The sequence below is a fragment of the Pygocentrus nattereri genome, chromosome 11 (genome assembly GCF_015220715.1).
Source record: "Pygocentrus nattereri isolate fPygNat1 chromosome 11, fPygNat1.pri, whole genome shotgun sequence".
NCBI classification, from domain to species: domain Eukaryota; kingdom Metazoa; phylum Chordata; class Actinopteri; order Characiformes; family Serrasalmidae; genus Pygocentrus; species Pygocentrus nattereri.
Window position 1 is genome coordinate 40,401,731 of NC_051221.1, and position 20,840 is coordinate 40,422,570.

At 41.9% G+C, this 20,840-nt stretch overlaps 1 protein-coding gene across 1 annotated transcript in view; it reads left to right on the forward strand.

Annotated features, from left to right (window-relative positions):
• The first annotated feature begins 616 nt into the window (after nucleotides 1-616).
• The window catches only part of LOC108432554 (proline rich transmembrane protein 4), a 43,797-nt gene continuing 23,573 nt past the window's right edge, over nucleotides 617-20,840 (forward strand). The window contains exons 1-2 of the mRNA XM_017706461.2: nucleotides 617-842; nucleotides 7,362-8,772. Of these exons, the coding sequence (XP_017561950.1) occupies nucleotides 7,437-8,772 (1,336 nt within the window). The 5' untranslated portion in view covers nucleotides 617-842; nucleotides 7,362-7,436. The remainder of the gene's footprint in view (nucleotides 843-7,361; nucleotides 8,773-20,840) is intronic.

Sequence of the window (20,840 nt, forward strand, 5' to 3'; positions counted from 1 at the left end):
TTTAAAAGGATAATTCCATGCATTTCAGGTTGTTTATAGTTGTTTTAGGAAATTTTATCAAATGAAATGAATTCATTCCTTCAGTGAATTTGTGAAATTAACTCCTAGTGGAATAAGACAATTACCCTACATAAAATGACTCAAAACAAAACAGTCTTATTGTATATGTATATATATATATATATATATATATATATATATATATATATATATACTGCCTTTCCCATATTAATGTGCATTAAAAACAAAGAATGTTTTTTTCCTAATTCTATGAACTTACCATTTCATAAAAGTATGTGTGTGTGGGTATGACATACATAGGGAGAAAATTAGAGAGGCACAGTCAGTGTATATATATGTGTGTGTGTGTGTGTGTGGCGGGGAGAGAGAGAGAGAGAGAGAGAGAGAGAGAGAGAGAGAGAGAGAGAGAGAGAGAGAGAGAGACAGAGAGAGAGAGAGAGAGAGAGAGAGAGAGAGAGAGACAGAGAGACAGAGAGAGAGAGAGAGAGAGAGGGGCACAGTCAGTGAGAGTGAGGGAGGGTAGGAGGGAGGGAGAGAGAGGCATGGCTTTTAAGAGAGAGGGAGAGAGAGAGGCACGGCTTTTGCGAAAGAGAGAGTGAGGAAGGCATAGTCAGTGAGAGTGAGGGAGGGAGGAATAGAGAGAGGGGGAGCGAGAGAGAGCGAGCCGGACTGAAGCTCAGTTTCTCTCCCACAGGCACAGGAAGACTGATCTCTCCTGCAGCTGAGCGCCACTGCTGCTACTGCTGCTACTGCTGCTACTGCTGCTTCTAGTGCAGGACTCCATATTTCCTCCTCTATTACTCCTCTCCAGCTTGGAAAGGGTGAGTGACCCACACTGTATCTCTGCTTGTACACTACTAGAGAAGATCTGGCCACTGGGGAGGGCTACACACACAGGGGGGAGTTAAAGGGAGAGAAGAGAAAGACTCAGCACAGCCAGCTAATGTGTATAATGACCAGGTAGGGTTAAATCTGCAGACATGAACATGTACAGTCAGCTGTGAGTAAGCGTGTGTTTGTGCATCTTAACTGCTGCTCAATGACATCTCTTTCAATGTGATGCAGGCTGTAACTCTTGAGACAGAAAAACAGATAAAGATGTTTGTACAGCAGTAAAGGACTCTTTAAGAAGCCATATATATATTTGTATGTGCATTAAGAGCCCCTGTCGGATTCTTTAGCCAGACATACTCAGCCAGTAACCATGGTGAATGCGGCCAGCGGAGCAGGCTGGCTTTGGAAGAGAGCGTTTGAAATAATCAGGTGGTCCAGATGCATCGAGTGAACGCCCAATAAAAACATTAACGTGACAGTTCATCAATCACACTTTCACAGCCAGGCATAATTGAGTCGCTTGCTGTGGTGTGGCGCTGCATGCTTGTGTGTGTGTGTGTGTGTGTGTGTGTGTGTGTGTGTGTGTGTGTGTGTGTGTGTGTTTCAGGATAGAAAACACAACATGTGTGTAGAGGATAGAGGCTCAGCTAAAGGCTGCAAGGATGCGGAATATAAACACAGTCAACCAATCAACAGGTTATACCGTACCACTAATGTATTGATGCTTTAAAGTCAATGGTGGATGTTTGGTATCAGTCTAGCTGTGACCTTCGGGGTCCATCTATGCACTGTGACACTGCAGAGCCCAGCGTGAGATAAACAAGGACAGCCAGCATCAGTCGATGGCTGAGGGCAGTTTGGCACAGTACAATATGTTGCCATCAACAGCATGCATGCAGAAATAGATCTGATATAGACACAATTCATTAAACCCCTTTTCACAGTAGCCATAAAATGCAATGCCTGTTTTTGGACGTCCTTCTGTTTTTGCTTTGTTTTTTTCACTAAGGTTGACGGCATGTGTTCAGACGGAAATGTGTTTGATTTACAAAACCAGATACTATATTTTCATTTTTTTAGGTGAGCAAGCAAGTCAACATGTATAAAAGTGTTGTATTGTGTTTGTTTTATTGTAAACAGGCTTATGAAGGAAGCTTCGTTTGTGCTGTTCAGTTATCTCAGCACAGCTGTCTTTGAGTAGACATATGAATTCTTGTCATAGCAGGGGGTTCTCACCCCTTCCCTGTCGCACCTAGTTGCTCACTAGCAGCTCAACACCGTCACATTTCACACAGAGAGCCAACACTGTCCTAGTTAATCTGATATATATATATTTCATTATTTTAATCCAAAATATTTGAGTCAGTGTCATTTCCAGAATGGCCACTAGGGGGGGCTGAAGAAAGAGGCTTCTAAATAGCATGACTGTTGAGAACTAAAGGGTGCCAAAGTGATGTTGTTAGCAGTATTCAGTCTAATGTTACAATGAAAGAAGTCCTATTGGTAATCTGTTAAATAGGAATTAAACAGGCATGCAGTCGTATGCTAAAGTTTTGGTGCCCCATTCAAATGACATGCTTTCTTGATTTGTTGACAATTAGTTAACACGTCATCTGCAGAGAACATGATTTAGTCACACTTTATTTGAATGGTGTCCTATAGATGATCTACAGATACTTAAATCATTAACAAACTTTCTGGTGATACTCAGTTGATTATCAGTAACATTATGGTTAGATTTAGGAGTAGGTGTAGGTTTTACCTTGCGGTTAGGGTTAGGCTTAGGCTTATGATTATATTTAATAGAATCTTCCATTCTCATAGCTACTAAAGTGGACCATCCAAATAAATGTGTTACCACAGTTCATATTTTGTTTATTTTTTCCAATATATTAAATTATTAAGGCTAGAGCTGTTGCAATATTTTAAGAGACCTTCCCTGTAAAATCATCTCAAAAGATCACCTTCCACTTTCATTGTTTAGGGTCACAAATGCACTCCTGTGTCTGTATTTATGAGCCAGAACCCACACAAGGAGAAAAACTCACAGTCCATAAATCAACGTATTACTGAGAGGAGTAAGCTATTGATTCCAAACGTCTCCATGCACTTATAGGGACGTGTTAGAAGTAAGCGGTGTCATGACAAGTCAATCCATCAACATTTACGACACCCCTCAGTGATAGAAATTCATCGGAAACCCTCCACATAGTGAAGGCCCACGCTCGGATTCTTACCCAATCCTCTATTCCTCTCCTCTAATGATCCTATATCGTATACCTTCCCTTTTTTCTTACTCTAATCATCACTGATTGCCCTAAGCCCATTAACCATTCCCTCAAACCCAATAATCACTGACTGGCCCTCATTGTTGGGCATTTAAAAGGCAATTCAACAAAGATGGTGAAGGGCTGAATATAGCAGCATAGCACTGTAAACTAATACATTATAGTCTATGGCTCTTGCAAAGGGGGAATGAGGGAAACATTACAGAACTGAAAAGAGCTGCTAATCCATATTATAAGGAGATTAGAAGAGAGAAAAGGGAATCCAAGAGATAAAAGAAGAAGAAAATCAAAGGATGCAGACTTTACAGAGCAAGACCCTACTGTCCAATAGAAAGAGGTAGAGAGAGGGATTTACATCAGAGTTCATGAAATTAATTTCAGCAGTCTCTCTCTTTACTTCTCTTTATTCTTTCCCTCCACAGCTGTTAGATTCTTACTTTTCTCTGGCCTCTTCTCCTTCTCCATCACGCTCTTCCACTCAGTCTGTCTTTTTCCACTTGAGTGAACACATCTCATTATGATAGGGCCTGTCTCAGGGCAAGTAAATCACAGTGAAAGAATGAAAAGGCAAAGAGAGAGAGAGAGAGAGAGAGAGAGAGAGAGAGAGAGAGAGAGAGAGAGAAAGAGAGAGAGCTTCAGTAGTAAATATTACTCATTTAGCCTCCATTTCCTCTTCTCCACAGGCAATATCATGTCGCATTCTGACATGTTCTGAAGTGTCCCAGATATTATTCTCACTTTTCCTGAAGTGCATTCCATAAATACTGCACTTTCATAGCTACAGTCGTGGGCTGGAGGTTAGGGAACTGGCCCTGTGACTGGAAGGTTACCGGTTTGATCCCCAGCGCCGACAGTCCATGACTGAGGTGTCCTTGAGCAAGACACCTAACCCCCAACTGCTCCCTGGGTGCCGCGGATAGGGCTGCCCACCGCTCCGGGCAAGTGTGCTCACTGCCCCCTAGTGTGTGTGTATTCACTAGTGTGTATGTAGTGTTTCACTTCATGGATGGGTTAAATGAGGAGGTGGAATTTCCCCGTTTGTGGGATTAAAAAAGTATCACTCAACTTTTTACAGTGAGGAAACGCTCCCAACTGTCCAGCTCCCTGCTATACCGTATGCTTCTGCTTTGAGTATCGATGAGAATCAAACTCTGACTCATTCAGTCTAGCAATGGAGGACTCACACACAGTTTCCCTGCAGACTGCACAATCTTCCAGTAGCCTACAGTTCAGCAGCGCTACATTGGGAGCTCCAAACATACAGCCCAACTAAGAACAGAAAATAACAAGCCACTACATAACCAGTTGAATCTTGTCTTGTTCTTTCACATATAAAAAATTCTTCAAATAAACCTACGCAGAGCAAAAAAATGCAGTTAGGCTTCAGGGCAGCATCACGCATATTGAACCATCCATCCATCCATCCATCCATCCATCCATCCTCAACCAATTATCTGAGTCCAGGCCGCGGGGGCAGCAGCCTAAGCAAAGAGGCCCAGGCCTCCCTCTCCCCCGCCACCTCCTCCAGCTCTTCCGGGAGGGATTCCGAGGCATTCCCAAGACAGTCGAGAGATATAATCCCCCCAAAGTGTCCTGGGTCTTCCCCTGGGGTCTCCTCCCCATTGGACATGTCTGGAACACCTCCCTAGGGAGGCATCCATAGGCCATCCTTACCAGATGCCTGGACCACCTCAACTGGCTTCTCTCAACGTGGAGGAGCAGCGGCTCTACTCCGAGCCTCTCCCTTCTCACCCTTGCATATAGAACCTTAATAATTAATTCAGTCCATAACAAAAAAAAAGCTGACTTATGAAAATCTCATCAAAAATCCAAAAACCTTGAACTGTTCGGTTGAAAAACCCCACGGGAGGCCTAAGTTATGTTCACAATGAAAGCAATTTAGTACGTTCATCTAAATGTGTGCCCACCAGGCTAAAGCTCCTTAGCTTTTTAACCTGTACTGACACCGATATTTCTTCTTTAAAAAACCTCTCATCTTTAACATTAGCTGGTTTTAATTCAAGCACTTTACCTAAAATGAGCATCTAAGAGTGGGCCATCATGCTTTCTGCCCCACAGGAGGAAATGCGCAGCTAACACAACACAGGGTTAATCTGTTGCAGGACTAGGGCTGGATACCAAATTATATACCGACCAAATGAGTTCAATACAGACAAGTATGGAAAAATTTCAATTTAGTACCATGTTTCAGTACCTAAATGCTGGTCTTAGCCTCAGTGACCCAATAGACATGCGTGTTTCGAAATCTAGACTGTCTGACTTACTTTCTGTATGCATGTTATTAATGTCCGACTTCCTTCATGACTCTATGGTCTGTTGTGGTCAGAATATATACCCACCACACACTCATGTCTGGTTTAAACCAGACCCTCTTTGGGGGGGTATCAGGGAAAAGTTTTATTTGGGAATCAGAATCAAAATGACATTAAAACATTAGTATTTATATCAGTATTGGCAGATTGTAACAGTACCCAACCTTATACAGGACTAGATTAGACTGTATTGGCTACATTCTTGTCTCCCCTCCCATCTCGGATCCTGCACAGTCTGCAAATATTGGCCCAAGACTGATATGCCAGCACTTATAACTGCATTTTGTTACTATACATAAATATGATCATTGAAGTTTTGTATTTTATTGGAAATACAATACTTTTCTCCTTTTTTTTAGCCAATCATTTTAGCTCCTGTGCATTTGACATTATTGTGTTTTATGATAACATCCCACCAAATTCATGTCACTGTGAAATAAAGCTGCCTACAACTCTGCTAATTGGTCTTTTTAAAGGGTCAGTATTGATCTTTACGCTGTTAATAAATAAAGACAAACTGTACAAACACTACACAATAAATTCTTCTATTCAATTCTGATCAATTGTAATAAATTCTCATATACAATAACTACAACTAATAAGCACAAAATAGTCCAGCCGTTGGTCCACAGCACCAATAATAGGTGCTTGTATTGTTTATCAATGCACTGATAATTAACAATATCAGTAATGCAGCTTTATGTGCACGAGTATGTGGATAAATAAACATGGATACTTTTTACTTTCAGTATACTTTCACTTAGGATTTTGATACAATACTCATACTTTCACAAGTATAATTTCTCCGCTCTCTTTTCACCCTGAGGCTTTCTATGGTCAACTGAAGGACAGTGGTCAGAAAGTTGAATCTTTAGCCAGACCTTTGAGGAAGGTCATCTCTGAGATGAGGGTGATGAGGAGAGCTACATTATCCATCTACGCCGTAAAGACACTGGAATTAAGCCCAACGGTGCAGGCTGAATTTCTATTAGTGAGGCCACCAAGAGAGTTGGAGAGAGAAAGAGGCAGAAGAAGAGAGGGAATGGGGTGGAGGATAAGTGAGATATAAAATGGCTGCTCCTCTGTTGGCAGACTGAGCACAAACTGATGTTGTTCCCAGCAGGAGGGTTCAGGCAGTTTATCCTGGATTAAAGAAGAAATCAATCTTGTGTGTTGAAGAAAGAGGGAGAAAAGATGAGGGAGAGAGAGGAGAGCGGACGGAAGAGGTCATTTTGGAGAGTTGGAAGCCCAGTTATAGCACCCAGGTTTCTCTCTAGGTTCTGAGAGAAATTCCAGGGGTGCTCCACTCACTTCACTGAGGCAACAGCCCATTGGCTTTGAACCCCTAAATTACCCTGTCACTCCAAAAAGCCCCCAACCCAACCCAACCCCCAAATGCACATAGGAGCCCCCACTCCCCCATTCATACTCTCAAAGAGCTCCCTATAAGTAGAGCTTCAATAGACCACTGAAGCTGCTCTTTTGTAAATAAGAAGTAGTAAAGACGATATGGGGCCAGAAACCTCTAACTGGAAAGCTTAAGATTGTTGATTATAACCTAAAACGAACCCACAGTGAACTGGGCTCTTCATAACATCAACATGAAAGGAGGTATAACTTTCAAATGACAGACCAAATGGTAAATAAACAAGGATAAAAATTTAAATCACATCACTATTCACTCAGCACAGGGAGGCTGGTGGAGCAGTCGGTTTATAACCCAGAGGTAGACCAACTTTCCCTAGACTGTTTAATATGGTGAACAAGTATCAAATTATATTATGTAATTATAAAGGTGACAATCTCAAATTTCAATCTAAGTGACAGTCTTAAAGATCAGGTTGCTGAAAACTGAAGACTTATATTTTCTGAATCTGTCTTTTAGGTCACTTTGAGTCTAGTGGGCTGTTGGACAGAGGACACCATGTGACCTGCAGGACAACAGAAAAAGGCAGGCAGCATGCTTCTTCTGCGGAGGATACTAGTGGTTTGCTTCTTGTTCTTCAGCTCCGCCAGTGGCGGGCTATTTGAAAAAAGCTGGCAGAAGCCCAATACACAGTCAAAAGGTGCCTCAGGCACATGGGGAATACCAGACTTGGGCAAATGGATTCCGGATATGCCTATTCCATCTTTGAAGCTGCCCTTTCCCTTCTTGGCACAGAATGTGAAGGCACCACCTGCCACAACCATGCAAAATCCAACAACAGAAAGTCCACCAAAAAGTTCAGAGATCATCACCACAAGAGATGATACAGTGTCCGTGGAGGCACAGGTTGCCACAACCATACAAAATCCAGCAACGGAAAGTTCAGACATTATCACCACACAAGATCACACACTATCTGTGGAGGCACAGGCTGCCACAACCATACAAAATCCAGTAAATGAAAGTTCAAACATCATCACCAAACAAGATTACACAGTGTCTGTGGAAACACACGTTACCACAACTCTGCAAAGTCCAACAAGTGAAAGGCCAACAACAAGTTCAAATATTATCTCCCAAGGTTACGCAGTGTTGGTGGAAGCTCCAACTAGTCCAACCTACCAGATAATCACACTCCACCCAGAGGAAACTCCAACCAGCCCAGCACAGATAGGCACTCTGCTTCCACACAGGGGAACCAAACCTCCCAAAAATAATCTGCTCAGGGGAAGTCAGCAAACAGACAAGCCTAAGCCCTTGTCCGAGCCTGACCCCAACTTTGACCTTGAGTTCTGGCCTCCCAACAGAGGCAGATACTCAGAAAAAACTCCACAGACAGCACCTCCTCCAGTTTCTACACGAGAAACCAATGGATATGTCACTGGAACATGGCAGGAACCATCAACCTCTTCTACACAGGAAACATCTACCTCCTCTGCACAAGTTATCCAGAGGACCAAGCAGACCACAAAATCTGCTGAATTTCAAAATGCTAAGACAAAAAGCCCTGAAAATGACCAAATTACAAACACTGATTTCCAGTCATTTACAACATTAGAGCCCTGGCTGATGACCTCTCTAACAAAAGTGATTAAGTCAACAACTGCACAGCAACAGCCAGCTGTTTCAACATCACTGCCCACTGAACCCACCACGAAGCTGCAGCTTAGTCTGACCACTGCTCTGGACAGAACACAAATTGTGGAGGAGACTCCTGTGGCCCACCAGACTCCTGAAGTTGAAGCTACTAACGAGCATCCTGATAGACGTCCATGGTTGGTGCTGAGTACAAGCGTGCCACAGGAGGGACACTTGGGCAGCATCCCGAATTTTACTCACACTGCCTTAACCACAGCCTCATCAGCAGGAGGTAAGCCAACATATTGAGATAGAGCCCAAGTGACCGTAAAGTCAATACAGTAATGACCCATGAAATTGTCTCTGGGAGTCTGATGTGAGAATTTATTGAGAATTTATTGATTGCTGATGGCACTGCAAAATGACACTGCTTGGTTATTGTTTGTTAGCAGTGGCTACTTTAAAGAAATACTTGGGTTTTCTTTCAGCCAACATGCATTTTTCCACCTCTTTGAACATCTGTTGAATTGTTTTGACATTAGGGGCTGTTTCATATAGATAAAATAGCAGCATTGCGATTATTTTTACACATGAATATTAGAAATGCATCACTAATGTAACACTTGTGGCATGTCCTCCTTATATCATTCTACCAGATTTCCCTGTCATGTAAGCCAACATTAAGTTCTTCCATGCTATTTCATGATTTGGTCAGGTAGCCTAGAGTACTTGCTGTTATTTATCCTGTTAAACCTAGACTGTATGTCTCAAGTATCCAGAAGCTTGGTCTAATTAGTTAAGTCAACTACTTTAAAGTGCATCTATTGCTGATACTGACTTTCAACTAGTGTGCGCACACATCTTCTATAACCTCCATTGAAAAGCAATGTGTCAATAGTGTTAATAGATTGAATGAGTGAAATTGGTTAGCTATATTAGGTAGGAAATTTGGGTTTACAGTAGAAGCATGTTTCCAAATCTGATTGGATGGCATGTGACACTTGCCTTTAAGCCGTTAATACTACACACATTAAACAATATTGTTCCCACATAGTTGACATCAATGGAAAAAACAGAGTTTGCACACCTACAAGATTCTAATTTAACATCTGGTTAGAGGGCTCATTCCTCTTGTGATATCACTTTCACAAAAGGCAATATCATGATAGCAATTAATGAATGATATATCATGCAGCCCTATTTGATAGGAGTTTTAGTTGTAGCTATCCATCCATTTTCCAAGCCGCTTCTGTCAGGGTCGCGTGGGGGGGTGCTGGAACCTTTCCCAGCAGTCATCGGGCAGAAGGCAGGATACACCCTGGACAGGTCGCCAGTCCATCACAGGGCAGACAGACAGTCACTTACACACAGGGGCAAAGTAGCATATCCAATCAGCCTGACTGCATGTCTTTGGACTGTGGGAGGAAACCGGAGAACCCGGAGGAAACCCAGGCAGACACGGAACATGCAAACTCCAGTATTGTACAGTAAAGTAAAATAGTACAGAGCGTCCTATACACTGTATCGGTTTAATTAGAGAGTGCCACCTCAGTGAAATTATCTGCATTTTAAATTTAAATGAAAAATGTATTTGAAGTAAAAAAAAAAAACAGACACATTTCTTCTATAATTTTGGATGTTAACATATTAAATGTAATTTAACACACAGACAGAACATGCAAACTCCACACAGAGAGGACCCCGGTCACCCGGCCGGGGAATCGAACCCAGGCCCTCCTCGCTGTGAGGCGACAGCGCTACGCACCGCGCTTCTGTGCCGCCCCTGGTTGTAGCTAATTAAACTAAATTTCCATCTAACGTTCCAGCTGAATGGCTGCACTGGCTAGAATTCCACAATCGCTATAGCCTGAGATCATTCGATCAACAGATTTTAAAGTCAATGCATCAAGTATGAATGAAGCAATCCATACAAAATGCATAATTTATGTGATGTTATCTCCCCCACCCGGCTTTGTATATTTATCTGATGTGTGTGTGTGTGTTTAATGAGTGTGAGAGTGCCCCTCCCCCTAAAGGAGGAGAAACAAGCATCACAACATGTTGAAGCAGTTTGTCAGTTATACCTGAGACAGCCTTTCCCGCGGGAGAGGATCACAATGTCCTCAGTGTCTAGCCGACTGTGGCTGAGCATTAAGTGAATAATTTGGCAAAAAAAGGCAAATTTAAACTTTCTTACTCCAAATGCAGTTACATTTACAGCATTTTTGCTGACGCTCTTATCCAGCACGACTTACAATTTGATCGATTTACACAGGGAGGTGAAGGTAGTGTTAGGAGTCTTGCCCAAGGACTCTTATTGGTATAGTGTAGGGTGCTTACCCAGGCAGGGGATTGAACCCCAGTCTACAGTGTAGAAGGCAGAGGTGTTAACAACTACACTATCCAACCAAGCTAATCAGCCAAGACGTTTGCTGTTCAGCATTTGCTTCTTTAGTTCTGCACTGGAAGCACAAGTACCCAACAAGTAGGCTAATAGAAGCTCATATAGTTATATTTGTTTGCTAAGTTTAACATAAAACAGATCATATAAAAAAACTTTTGCACAGGCCACATTTTATGTTGACTTTCCCTCCCCAGGTTGTCAAATTTAACAAATAAACAGCAACAGTCTTAAACTGTGCAGACGTGTGTTCTCTGTAGAGACTGTGTTATTTATTTTCGTGTGTGAATGTGCTTATTCTCACTTAGAAAATCAGCAAACACATATCATCTGACTAGGGGCGCCCAAACTTTTGCATACGACTGTATCTCATCATTAGCATTGCCTCACATCACACACTTTCTTCAAATCATGTTAAAGGAATAAAGGGATTACTCAACATTTCTGATGTAAACAAAGTCATTCAGAGTGGTGTGATGTGAAATACTCCGTTCTAGAGAAACCAAATAAAGACTTTATTTATTTACCACCAGTTTACCGTTATAAACATTACATATAACACAGTAAGTGAGCCAGTCTCTCTACCATTAACCATTTCACATCAAACCACTCTGAATGACTTTGTTTACATCTTAATGATTGATGTTTGCACACATTTAGAAAAAAAAACAGTGGAACTGTCAGTTTAAGTGTTCCCACACAGACTTGTTTCTGATGCTGAATGGTATACTGATGCATACAATAATTGATAAAGATACATTGCATAGCTAAAAACAGCAGGTGCAGTCACACTGAAGCCTAGAATTCATCTGTACTTTTGCCAGTTTTATTAGAGAACATTATGTCACACCAAACATTCGCATGGCATAGGGAGAAAATTTACCAATCTAATCCTGTAATGCTGCTTGATACATAAATTAAGTGATACTTTTTTTTAACCCCACAAACAGGGAATTCCACCTCTGCATTTAACCCGTCCGTGAAGTGAAACACCACATACACACTAGTGGGCATTTTACATTTACAGCATTTGGCTGACGCTCTTATCCAGAGCGACTTACAGTTTGATCATTTTACACAGGTAGGCCAAAGTGGTGTTAGGAGTCTTGCCCAAGGACTCTTATTGGTGTAGTGTAGGGTGTTTGCCCAGGTGGGGATTGAACCCCAGTCTACAGTGTAGAAGGCAGAGGTGTTACCCACTACACTAAGCAACCACTGGCAGTGAGCATACTTGCCCGGAGCGGTGGGCAGCCCTATCCACAGCGCCCGGGGAGCAATTGGGGGTTAGGTGTCTTGCTCAAGGACACCTCAGTCATGGACTGTCTGTGCTGGGGATCGAACCGGCAACCTTCCGGTCACAGGGCCAGCTCCCACAACTGCCCCTAAAAAAAAATATGGAGCGCTTCACAGATTGATCCAATTTTTAGTATATGTGCTGCCGTAGTGAGAACATAGCTTCTAGATGTCTGATTTTCAGTGGCGAACAGGGACTACTAGAGCTAGGTCTTCAATCTGGACCATAAATGTCAGAGCTTGGTCAAAGCATGAGCAAAGACCCCTCTACGATAATGCTACCTTCTGCTAGCACCCCTATGGGATTGTAGTAGCTTCTTAGTGCTCATTTGCCTGAACAGTTTTTGGCCGTAGTCGATTAAGCACAGCCAGTCCAAGCTTCTAAAAGACATGACTTGTCTTAGAGCTTGTGCTGCGCATGTAAGCATATATTGTTGACTTGGGACAGTTTCATAGTGGCTCTTTCAATAGTGAGCTGCTGCTGTTTTCCATTTCTGACAACCCACCAATTAGACTGACCCACATATTCCGTCAGTGACTGGAATGTTTTTTTAACTCATAAAATTAGTCTCAACCACTGGACATCAAAACATGATTAGTTGATTCACCTAAAAATAACCTAATTATGCTGTTAATCTAACACGTTAGGACTTCTACGTAGCTCTGGAAGTCCTATTCCACAAAGAAAAACCATTCCTGATCTGTCAGTTTTCCACTGAAGAATTTAACCATTTTGTTTCCATCCTAAATATAACAGTGGAGCACTGTGGTACGTGCAGGTTTTCAAATGCAAGCATGGCGTTTAGGCTGCAGCACATACATTTTTGTGCGATTGTGCTTGTCTGTCTCTGTGAGTGTATACACTATATGTAGTAATGAGAATGCGCACTGTAAGTGTCGGGTTTGAGCTGAGACTGTGGCAGCTGGCAGCTGAGCTGAAGCTCAGTTGTCCTCTTTTTTTGTGTGCGTATCTGCGCTTTCGAGTGTGGATCTATGGATAGCTCAGCAAAAGGCCTGTTATCAGTATTCAGATGGCAGAGTCAGCCGTACAACAATGAATCCTGGGGGACGATCTGTTTCCCCCCCAGCCTGTTCACACATGCTGAACATGCCGCTCTCGCCATTTAGTCTCTCTCTCTCTCTCCCTCTGATGCTCTCTCGTCCTCGCTCTCTCTCAGTAATATACCCTTCTTGTGATTTAGTTAGTTTCCTTCTTTCCTCGCTGTCTGCTGCCACTCCTGTGCTGTTATTTCCCTTCAAGCTTTGCTAAGCTCCCTTTGAGTTTACAGCCTGTTCTGTTCTTTCTTCAATTTATTTCTTCTGCTCTTTATCACTTCAGTCCTCTCTCTCTCTCTCTCTCTCTCTCTCTCTCTCCAATTCCATTCAATTCTCCGCAAACAATGCACAGGATAAGATTTGTCGGTATGTGTATGTTTAAGATACTGCACTTGGCTGAAGGGGAAAGATTGAAACAGAAGAGCTGCTCTTATCAATGCAATGCACAAACACAGAAAGCAGGCATTCTCATGTTTATGAAGCAAGCCTACCACAGTCATGAAACTCAGCTCCCAATAATTGCCATATAAATGATCATAATTGAAGTTTTAATTGTCTTTTTTGTTCATTGCATGCAACTAGTTCAAGCCTACAGTGGCCAGATTGGCTGATTCTGTCCTGCTTCTCAGCTTAGGTCACTTAGTAGCTAACTTAGGCTGTACTGACATTAAATGACACACTACACTGCTGTGTGTGCACCTAAGTTATTTGGCCTCAAGCAAAGCTACTTTTTTTTTCATGAGAGTAAAAATACAAGCAAAATATTATCATACATGCCAAAACACCGGCCTTTGCTGCATCTACATAGCTCATAACTACACAAATCTTACTCCCACTGTGCTGTAAAATATACACCCCCAAGTTCAAATTTGTCTCAGAATTGTGTTTTCACTAGACAAACGCTGTGTCATAATAAAGTTACATTAATATGTCTTAACCCAAACCAACAAAACTGCTTAAATGCAGAGGTGGACGAAGTACACAAACCATGTACTTGAGTTAAAGTAGAGACCCCCAAGGTAAAATATTCCTCCAGTAAAAGTAGAAGTTCCTCCCTTTAGACCTCAACTTGAGCAAAAGTACTAAAGTATTTGCCTTCAAATGTACTTAAGTATAAAGTAAAAGTACTAAAAGAGTAATTCTGGCTCTGATGTCCTGTTATCATTTTTATAACCAGACTGGCTTCATGAACTCATTTCAGGTGAAAGTCCTCCAGCGTCTCTCTTGGTAAACCAGTCTTTTAATAGAACGTCATTAATTAGTGACGCTGACGTCTATTAAAATGATCAGAAGCACAAAACACTGAAGGTAAACAGTTTCCATCAGGGAGAACCGAGTGGCTCTGAAATCACTTTTTACACACAAGCAAAGTTTCAGTTTCAGATTACTTTATAAATTAGTTACAAGTTTAAGTTGAATAAAAACTGGCTTTAAACTCAGGATCACAGATGAGCTCCTTTACTATGTTGATCTGTAGGCGTCTGTTCATAAACATAAACCAGCCCAAACTCATTTACTATAAAATGAAATGGTGTTTGTAGAAATTCAGAAAAAAGCCGCGTCAGTCTCGACTGCATATGTGGACATATTTCTATATTGAGCTCTATTTACACAAAGTTAGGTTAGTTCATCATTTATGTTGAACAGACTCTCCCAAAGTTTTACGCTGCTGCGCTGACGTTGAACCGCGTGCTGCACTGGGTCGGTATGACCAACAGGTCAAAACCAGCTCTAAACAAAGTGACCGCTGGGCCCTGATTGGTGCTCTGGCTTTGCGCTTCTTTCGTTTTGACATGTTACGTTTTTATACACACAGAAACCAAAAGGAACGACAGATTTCTCAAAATGTAGGAGGAAAAAGTCGGATATTAGACTCTGAAATGTAGTGGAGTGAAAGGAAAAAGTCGCCCAATAATGGAAAAACTTAAGTAAAGTACAGATACACGAATAAACTACTTAAGTACAGAAACTAATTACATTTACTCAGTTACTGTCCACCAATGCTTAAATGACTGCAGTTAGGTGGTTATGTAATAATTGTGACAGGCTGAACTATACGTTCATAAGTTTGTAGACACCTGCTCGTCCAGTGTTTCTTCTGAATTCAAAGTATTAATAGGGAGTTTGTCCCTCTTTACTGCCGTTACAGCCTCTGCTTTTCTGAGACTTTACACCAGATGTTGAAACATTGCTGTGAGGATTGTACTGCTTTCTGACAGAAGAGCATTAGTGAAGTAAGCTACTGATGTTAGGTGATTAGTTCTGGGCCTAAGTCTGAGATCATATCTGCTTTGTTGTCATGGCAACTTCAGGTAAGACTGAAGTTAGGACAGACGCCTTTACAGAACACCAGTTCTTAAGTCTATAATCTTATCTTAGTTAAAACAGTATTACAGAAACATCCTATGTTGCCAAAATGTCCTAGAAGTTAAGTTGTCTTAACTTCTGTTTTAAACGCCTGTGAATGTTGATGAAATCTCATCAGATGAACTATTAGAGACGGTGGGGAATAACGAGGAGACAGAGCTGGACGTGTGTCTGTCTATTAGGAGGAATAACGTCAGCGCGCTTGGCTAAAGCGTTTGATAAACGCTGGATCACAAACTCCACTCCAACTCGTCCCAAAGGCATTAAATGCAGCCCAATTTCTGCTGATTTCTGCATAACGTCTAATGCATGTGTAAGATATTGTTTTATGATAGTTTTGAGATAAGATTTAATGCTGAAATGTGTTTTTATGTATATGCAAGGTGTTGTAAGGCAAAATAGTCCACAAAGAATATATATATATATATATCAAAGACTGAATTATGTAGAAATTTTGAAAAATTGGTGGTTTTTCCTTTTAAGTCTGGTCATTGATTTTACATGGATTCATGCATCTAAATGCTGCTAACCCCAACTTTCACCTCAGGAACCGACAGTAATTTCCTTCACATTTTACATTTTCAACTAAAGCCAAAAACATCAGAAATCAGTCGGGGAACTGAGTTAAACACAGAACTCTGTGCCATGCAATACAATACAATAAACTACAATACACAGTGCAATACAATAAATTATAATGTATAAGTGCAGCACAATATATTGCAATCAATACTTAATTCAATGCCCATTTAAGTGCTGTGTAAAGAGACGGTCTTCAGTCTGTGTTTGAAGACAGTGAGAGACTCTGCTGTTCGGACAGCCAGTGGGAGTTCATTCCACCACCTGGGCTCCAGTACAGAGAACATTCTCCACGCTTGTCTTCCACGCGCCTTGAAGGATGGCGGGTCAAGCCGAGCCGTACTCGAAGCTCGAAGGGCTCGTGGTCCATTTCGAGATTTCACCAAGATTGTGTTCCCCACAAAGAGCTGCATATATGGCTGTGCACAGACACACCTGACCGAGACCATGAACAATAGACAGTATTCGACTGACACCACACTTGTCACCGATGCCATATTGTTGACATCCCACCAATCAACATGGCAATGATAGAGGCACTCATAGAGCCACCGTTTGTACGTGATCGGTTAATAAAGCAGACAAAATACAGCCCTGGTGTGCTGCCATGGTTCATGGTTGTAGTGACAGCATCAAAAAAACAAAACAGTGTAAGCTTTCATCCTGGCTGTTTGACGGCCCAAAGAGCTGAACCAGCGGAGAAAACTTTGGACAGGACACCCAGAAGAAGGTCGGCAGTTGATAAACGATGAATTTTGTAGCTTTGATCATTTTTCAAGTAACATTAAATGACAATTGGACTTATGCAGCCTAGCTACTAATGCATTGTTCTCAAGTCTCACGCTTTGAGCGTGTGACACACGCACCTCAGCGAGTTCACACGCTCACACGCCACACTTTTTTTTTTCTAAAAAAAAAAAAAAATCCAATCAAAAATGAATTCGCCCTGTCTACAAACCAGTCACAGCCACTGGTCACAGCGCTTCTGTGCTCAGAGAAGTTACCCAGTTACCACACCCTATTCAGCCAATCCATCGGTTGCATATTATAAGGTGCTCTCGTTGAGCCAATCAGAATATAGATCGCTCTGTTGTTTGGCAGATCTAGTCAAAGAGGGTGGAGTTTCAGCCAGAGTGTCAGGCGCGAAGAACCGTCCCATTCGATTCTGACTAACACACGTCGGTGAACAAATGAAGGAGAACGGCACCACTGGAGCCTGACGAGGTTTTAAATGTTCGTTTAGTCAGAGATTTTCTGGGGTATTTATAGGGTCTTTCTGGGTATTATAGGGTAGAAGAACTCTTTTTTAGTCACCTTAGAGCTGTCATGAACATGGACACGTTTTAACTGTTTGTTGTTTATTTAGAATGTCAGGGAAGAAACAGAAGAGCCTTATTTCCTTCTGGGAAAAGGCTCAGAAACCAAAGGCAAGGAAGGCAGGTAATGTGACGATGGAAGAGACTGAAATGGCTACTACATCAGGGGAGATAGCAGAGAAGACTTTGGGTATAGTGAAAGAGAGAGAAGAGGAGACCATGGAAGAAGAAGAAAGGGTAGAGGTGAATGCAGCAGAAGGTGGAGGGTCAGAAGAAGAGGGCGCAAGTGAAGATGATGGTGCTGCGCCCCCCCCCCCCCCCCCAAAAAAAAAAATCTCACTCCCACCAAACTTAAAAACTTGAGATCCCTGTACTAATGTCTAGCTCTCTTAAGCTTAGCTACCTTACAGTTAACACTAAACCATTAGCAGGGCTCAAGTTAAGTCAACACTGATTAACCCAAACACAGATAGGTAGCTATCTATGTTTTTTTTGCTATCATGATGATGTTTGATGGTGCAACTGATGGTACAAAAGACAAAATATTGCCCCACACAGAATAACGTTAATTATATGATTTTAGTGATTTGCATGCTTTTAGAGTCTGCGATGTGTTTGCCGACGCAGTATTTACAAGGCAATTATAGATGTCTGGATATGTTATCGAGGGCAATAATGCATAATCTGACCCAGGACTAACTTCTGGTATGGATCACCACCTCAGACTTCTCATACTGTGCTAATGAAATGTCAGCAGTGTGCCCGCTGGACTCTTTTAGGTTTTGCAAATAGTGTCTATGCACTTGCAAAACAAATGTGCTGAAACGGATTCTCTGGAGTGATGCCGTAGAACAGTGGCTCATAACTCGGTCCTCAGGGCCCTCCAAACAATCTACATTTTTTGCTCTGACTCAGCCATCTGGGGGCCCCTGAGAACCTGGGGGCTCACTGGTAACCACTGCCATGGTTTTCCTTTAGCTTCTTTAAAGAACCTTTCAACAGATTGTTCGCTGTTTAGTGGGGGCAGTCATGGGCTGGAGGTTAGGGAACTGGCCCTGTGACTGGAAGGTTGCTGGTTCAATCCCCAGTGCTGACAGTCCATGACTGAGGTGTCCTTGAGCAAGACACCTAACCCCCAATTGCTCCCCGGGCACCGTGGATAGGGCTGTCCACTACTGTGTGTGTGTGTGTGTGTGTGTGTGTGTGTGTGTGTGTGTGTGTGTGTGTGTGTGTGTGTGTGTGTGTGTGTGTGTGTGTGTGTGTGTGTGTATGTTGTGTTTCACTTTACGGATGGGTTAAATCTTAAAGAACCACTTGAGGAGAGATGTGTGAGTATAAACGAACCTCTACATAATATAAGGCCCCATACCAATCCAAGGTTTCTCTTGGAGTCATACATTCAAGCAAAGAACCGTTTAGGAACCTTTAAGAAAAGGAAATTTAATGCTTTAAATGAGCAGCATGTGAAGTGTCCAGCGCAATGTGACACGGAGCTGAAGCACAAGAGCAGCATTACAGTACAGTCAGCAGACTCTGCGTCCCAGACATATTCTCTGTGTGTGCGTGTCTCTGTGTATTTGAAGCAGCAAATTATTGACTGCTGCTTGAGTCACCTTGTTCTTCAGAGGTGTAAGCGGCGGCACATTGCATATCCCCCTCCTCCAAGGCACAGTCTGAGCAAGGTCAATTACCACAGTAGAGGAGAGGGGGAAGGAGCAGGCACGGGCTGAAAGAGCATCGTCTGGAAGAGGAGAGAGATGGAAGACGATAGAAGAGAAGAGGGCCAAGAAGGGGGAGGTGAAAAGATGGAGAGATGAGGAGGGGGAGGAGAGAACGCAGCTGAGTGGCACCCTCTTTCCTGCTGTTTTGAATTCAGAACACTGTTTTGTGCAGAACACTTGCATAGCAAAGATTTAAGAGCCTACAGTGACAGATCAAATTGATATCGTTTTCCCCTTTATTACAAATGCAGTCGATCAGAAAAGACATGATTGTCTGTTTTAACCGTTCAGATGGATGCTATGCACCACACATCTGCCCAATTTTGTAGATAACAGTGTATCCTACAGGATGAGCAAGTCATTTGAAATGAACTTAAAGTCTGATGTGTTTTCAGGCAAGTGTGAGATGATTTAGGGATGTTAGTTTGTGCCATGACCATGAATTCCACGCTGGTCTAAACTGGTTTATGCTGGTCTTGTGCAGGTTTAGCTGGTCACCCAAGCATGGTCATACTGGTTGACCAGCATACCAACATCCAGAACATAGCATATTGCTATTGTCCAAAGGAAAACAAGTATCCCCTTTTTTTTCTCCTCTGTGGCATTTGAGCTGCATTGTATGATCATTTTACAATGAATGGACCAACAGAAATGCCCCAAAATTGCTTGGACAATAGCTAATTTCTTCAAGCATGTGACTGTAAGGCTGTATCTTACACATTTTCACAGTCGTTCTTAGCCACAGAATGATCAAATATCACCTGACCACTTCAAAAACATCAGAACCGAAACTGATACAGTGCATGCATGATGCGTTTGAACTGCGAGGGAATCAGAAGTACAGCTGAGTGGCTGCTGTGATGTTGTCATGACAACACTTATGACAGGGCTGGTAGCCCTGTGTGAGGCTGAAGACAGAGCAGAGCTATGGACACTCACCTTTCCTTCTTTCACTTTCGCTCATGCTAGAGCTGAACAATATGAATAAAAGACCACTGTAATAACATTATTAAATACCTTGAAATAGGTTTAAATAAATCAATAAATGAATGAAAGAAAAATATAGATACAGTATAATGTTAAACATATATTAAACATATGTCTGCAAGATGTGTGAAGTATTTTCTTTGCTGTCAGAAGAAAACCTTGTATCTCAATTTTTGATGTTTTTCAGTTTTTGACAGAAGTTGGAAATGCCTGTTGCTCTTTACATTGTGTGTAAATTTCATGATGAATGGACCAAAGGAAATGACTTAAAATCACTTGGAAAAAATTCTGGTTCCATTGACTTAAATTAAAAGTAAAGTAGGTTTTTTCCTTCTCCTGTAAAGTTACCATCTTGGAAATACGAGGTTTTACAATATGTGTGCTAAATATAATTAATTGTGCCTTTTAGACTACTGAAATATATATATATATATCAGATTAAATATATGCAATGGTGTTTTTTTGTCAAACACATATGGCAATATATTACAAACTTGACACATCTTTTAAAAATATGTGCACAAAGAAACACTGGAACTGAAACTCTGACACAAACAGTACTCAGCAAGTCAAACCGTGATTGGTTAGAGGGCTCATTTGCATCCAGATATCAGTACTGCAAAGGCTAATATCGCGATGC